Source organism: Lathyrus oleraceus, chromosome 4, assembly GCF_024323335.1.
Source record: "Lathyrus oleraceus cultivar Zhongwan6 chromosome 4, CAAS_Psat_ZW6_1.0, whole genome shotgun sequence".
Taxonomy (NCBI): Eukaryota; Viridiplantae; Streptophyta; class Magnoliopsida; order Fabales; family Fabaceae; genus Lathyrus; species Lathyrus oleraceus.
This window is the reverse complement of record NC_066582.1, coordinates 173239812-173244626: the sequence shown is the minus strand read 5'-3', so window position 1 is coordinate 173244626 and position 4815 is coordinate 173239812. Positions and strand designations below refer to the sequence as shown.

At 34.3% G+C, this 4815-nt stretch overlaps 1 protein-coding gene across 1 annotated transcript; it reads left to right on the top strand.

Moving 5' to 3' along the window:
- The first annotated feature begins 2593 nt into the window (after window positions 1-2593).
- Window positions 2594-3541, top strand: LOC127136560 (uncharacterized). Its single transcript, XM_051063107.1, has 2 exons — window positions 2594-3065; window positions 3273-3541. Exons 1-2 carry the CDS (start codon window positions 2594-2596, stop codon window positions 3539-3541), a joined length of 741 nt encoding a protein of 246 aa, XP_050919064.1.
- The last annotated feature ends 1274 nt before the right edge of the window (window positions 3542-4815 follow it).

The following is a 4815-nucleotide window of genomic DNA, read 5'->3' as shown; positions in this document are numbered from 1 at the left end:
CCCGAAATTAGTATTGAAGGAGGATTTTGGAGGGTTTTGACAAATTCTTCAAATATAATTTTTGTTGTTATAATTTTCAAAAACTTAAAAATATATTCATGATAAACATTATTTTATCATTTTAAACAAAATCAATTTTTAAAAAACTTTAAAGATTTCTCTATATTTTATAAGAAAAATATTTTTCGAAGAAAGACTAAGAGTTGCATTTGTTTTACATCATATCCTTTTGCTTCATCCGGCCAGAATAATCAGTATCTTCACCAACAAATTCAACTTTTTCTTCCAAAGTGATTTTCAAAATCCTCTTTAGTCTCATCTTCATCGATGAATTCAACCAACAAGAAATCTTTGATTACATTGGTGAAACTCATGAAAAAAAATTGGCATAAGAGCAACCAACTTCACTTAGGATACTTCTTTAATAAAACCAACGACAAATTAAAGATTTCCATTGTTTCAAGGTCGAGGTTAACCTTGTTAAGATCTTCATTCTTATTTAACAATGAAGAGTTTGTGGATTTCTTATAGACCGCAAATATACGATTATATCAGTGTAATATAAAAGGTTTCTTGAATCCATAAAGATTAATTACAATTACCACTACCTATCATACCTATCAATCCTATGTTTAGTTAAGGCTACTCAAATGGTTGGTTTTACATGGAAAAATTAAAAATAATGAATTTAAATCAATATTAATAACGAGAGACACAGACGTTGATTTTGATCTACCTATGTTAATCGTATAAATTATAACATTTATCCATCACGAGAAATTATTTTTGTAGAAAAAATTAAATCAGAGATATCGTTCGCTTTTACGCGTCCGTTATCAGATTTTAAACCAGTAATTGCATGCTTTTCGTAGTGTGTAACTACAAGTTTAAAATTCCTTTTTCAAAAACAGTAAGTTCTTAATTAGTTAAAAAATACTTTTGTGATTTTGTTATAGAAAATCAATAATTCAAGTGTTGTAACCGATTACTACGGGGACGTAACCGGTTACAATTGTGTTGGAAATAAAAAGAAGTTGAAAATAGGAAGGTTTTGCGTAACCGGTTACCAATTCGCGATAACCGATTACCACTATGTTGAATTAGTTTTTTATAACAGTTATAACCAGTTAGAGGTTTTGCGTAACTAGTTATAGGCAGACAAGTTTCAGATTTTTCTGTTATTTTTGAGTTGCTTGTATCCCAATCAACCAACCTTCTATAAATACCTTTGAGGTATCATTGTATAGTTTAATGCGAAAGATAATGTGAAATCTCATCCTCAATTATACTCTTTCAAATTCTCTCTCTCCCTCTCTACATCCAATTACTTCATAGTTACCAATCTTGTGGTTCCAAGTTCTAATATTTGGCATCAAGAGCCTGGTTGGATCCACAAAATACCTAGTGTGCATCATGAATTCAGTCTCCAGTGAAAGAATCATTGGAAACTTACTTATCTTTGATTCAAAGAACTACGAAAAATGGTGCAAACAAATAAAGGTGTAGTTATGCTACCAAGATGTTCTTGAAGTGATCAACAACGGTATGAATCCTCTTGTTGAAGGTGAAACGAATGCATAATGAGCAATTCACAAGGAAGAAAAGAAGAAAGATTTCAAGACATTGTTTTTTATCCATCAATGTGTGGATACATACAACTTTGAGAAAGTTTTTAATTACGAATCATCAACGCAAGCGTGGGAAAACATGAAGAATGCGTATACAAAGGCTGACAAGGAAAAGGTTTGAGGTTAAAAAATCATAAAAGACGCTTGAGTTGATTCAAATGGAGTAGAAGGATACCTTTAACGATTTCATGAAGAGAATTCCTCGGTTGGTGAATCAAACAAAGGCGTTTGAGAAACTGTTACGGATAATATCTTGTCACAAAAATGTTACGTTCTTTGACCGCAAGATTTGATAACATAGTCGTAGAGATTAAAAAATCGAAGGACCTTACGACCATGAGAAAAGAGGAGCTTCAAAGCTCTCTTGAGGTACATGAACAAATGATGGAAAATAGAAATTGTGATAAGGAAAATGCGGAGATTGCTTTGCAAGCTCGTTTCAACGAGAAAGACAAGAAATCAAAGGGAAAATGGTCCTAGAAGAGTAAATGGAATTTTTCAAAATTTTGGTGGAAGAGAATCCCAAAATTCCAAGAATTCAACTTGTCAAAAGGGTGAGAGCAACTACAACAAAGATGGTGGTCAAGGAAACTTTAGATGTGAAAGGAGAAGGATAGACAAGAGAAAAATGTAATGCTTTCTTTGTCAAAAGTTTGGTCATTTTTCCAGAGAGTGTAATGCAAACAAGAAGGAACCTAAAGTGGTGAAGCCAAGGTTGCAAGAGAAGTGTGTGATGAGGAGAAAAATCTCTTAGTCATGATTATAGAAGGGGAATCCAGCAACATCGGGATGCAAGATGAATGCAACAACAGTTTGAAGAAAACTTCCAATTTAGATTGTAACCGATTACCTATATGTTGTAACGGTTACATGTAGAATAATATGCCATGATGACTACGAAAGAGAAAATTTAGTACAATGATCAATGATATTTGGATTTAGGATATTCAATGCATGTGACGGCGATGAATGATTGGTTTGTTACAATCAATCGTTCCATGAAGAACAAAGTGAATTTCACGGATGATACCAATTTAGTGGCCAATGGGATCGATGATGTTTTGATTAAGAAAAGGGATGGTAGATATTCCTTGATAAAAGATGTGTTTTATATTCCAGGAATCAGGTGTAACCTTCTAATTATTGGCCAATTTCTTGAGAAGGGTTACAAGATTCACATTGAGAACAAGGCGTTACACGTCATGAATGCAAACGGGGTTTTGATCCTAAAAGCTTCTATGGTATCCAATAGAACTTTCAAGGTTGAGTTGAAGCTTATAGAGCATACATATCTTGCTACAACGGCTAGTCGAGAAGAGTGGATATGGCTCTATAGGCTTGAGCATCTCAACTTTAGAGATCTTAATACCTTGCAAAAGAATGAAATTGTAAGGGGGTTGCCATTGATCAATATACCGGCTGAAAATTTTGAAGAATGTATGCAAGCAAAGTAACATAAACGTAAATACAACAAGGATGCAAGTTGTAGAACCAAGCATCACCTTGAGGTGGTGTATTCAGATGTGTATGGACCGATGCAAGTTGATTCGATTTGTAGAAATAGATATTTTGTCACATTCATCAATCATGATAATAGAAAGCTATGAACATATTTAATCAAGATAAATGATGTGGTGTTTGAAGTTTTTAAGAAGTTCAAGTCCATGGTTGAGTGGAAAAGGGGTCATAAGATCAAAGTGATCAAAATGGATGGTGGAGATGAATATGTCTCAAATGAATTTGAGAGGTTTTATGATCAAGAATGCATATTACATGAGGTTGTATCACCTTATACACCTCAACAAAAAGGTGTTGCCGAAAGGAAGAATCGATTGATCATGAACATAATGAGACGCATGTTGAAGGGGAAGAATTTTTCAAAAAAGTTATGGGGTGAAGCGGTGTCCATGTAGGCATATTTGCTGAATAGTTGTCCAACAAAGAAGCTTGAGAAGATAAAATCAGAGGAAGCATGGCCTAGATTTAAACTGAATCTAAATCATTTGAGAGTTTCTGGCTCAGTAGCGTATCGACATGCTCTAGGACAACTTAGAAAGAAGTTGGACGATAAGGGAGAATTGGTGATACTTGTATGGCATCACTTACCAGAGGTTATGAATCGAATGAGGCAGCAAATAGAAGAAATGTGATCAGCCAACACGTCATTTTTGACGAAATCAAGGAGCTGCAGTAACCTTTAACCAATTACAAAATGTTGTAACCATTTTTATCAATGTCAAAATAGTTTTTGCAGAGTTAGAAGTTGTAGAATTAGGCCTCGTCAAAGTACAAATTGAAGATAATGTAAGAAGATCAACAAGGCAAAAAGGTTTTCCTCCAAGATTCCAAGATTGTGAATTGTTTCGAGATAACAAAGTCAATGATGATGGTGATTTCATCTATTTTTCACTTATGGCCGAATCTAAACCCGTTAAAATGGAAGAGACCTTCTGTAACACCCTTCTAAAATACCCCAATAATTTAATTAAATATCAAAATACAACATCAGAGTAATTATGCAGTTAAGGGTGTCACATAATCACTTCACACCATGTTCCAAAATAACAGTCATGCTCTTTATTTAATCAAATAAACAGTTGCATAAATCGCAGCGGATATAAATCAAATCAATCAAAGCATGTAACACATTACATGTAAAATGGTTCACAACCAACAGTAAAACATTTAAAACATCCCTTCCCGATGTTACATCTATCAGAGCATGACCCACTAAGGAACTACTCTAGACTCCAAGTACTAGCTCCTACTCAATCACTGCTCGTTACCTGAAAAACAGTTGTAAGGGTGAGTTCATCAATCAATATAATAAGTATTATAAAATATCATGTCATGTTAAGTAATTTAACACACTTCATCACCCTAATCCAAACATGTATTCAGTAACAGCACATCAACTCAACATAATACTCAACACCAACACAAACAACACGTATAATATTGGAATACATCCATTCATATTATACGCCATACATATATTATGCAATGAGACTCCATGCATGCGGTACCGACTATTTGTGAACATATAGTTCAACCTCACCGTCCAAATCCAGGCACGGCTACCAAGCTCACTAGTCCCACTCATTTGAGACATAGTGACTCACTCACTAATTCCTCACCATGGGAATTAGCTACCACCCCAAATGGGCCATGCTATGCACGCTAATCA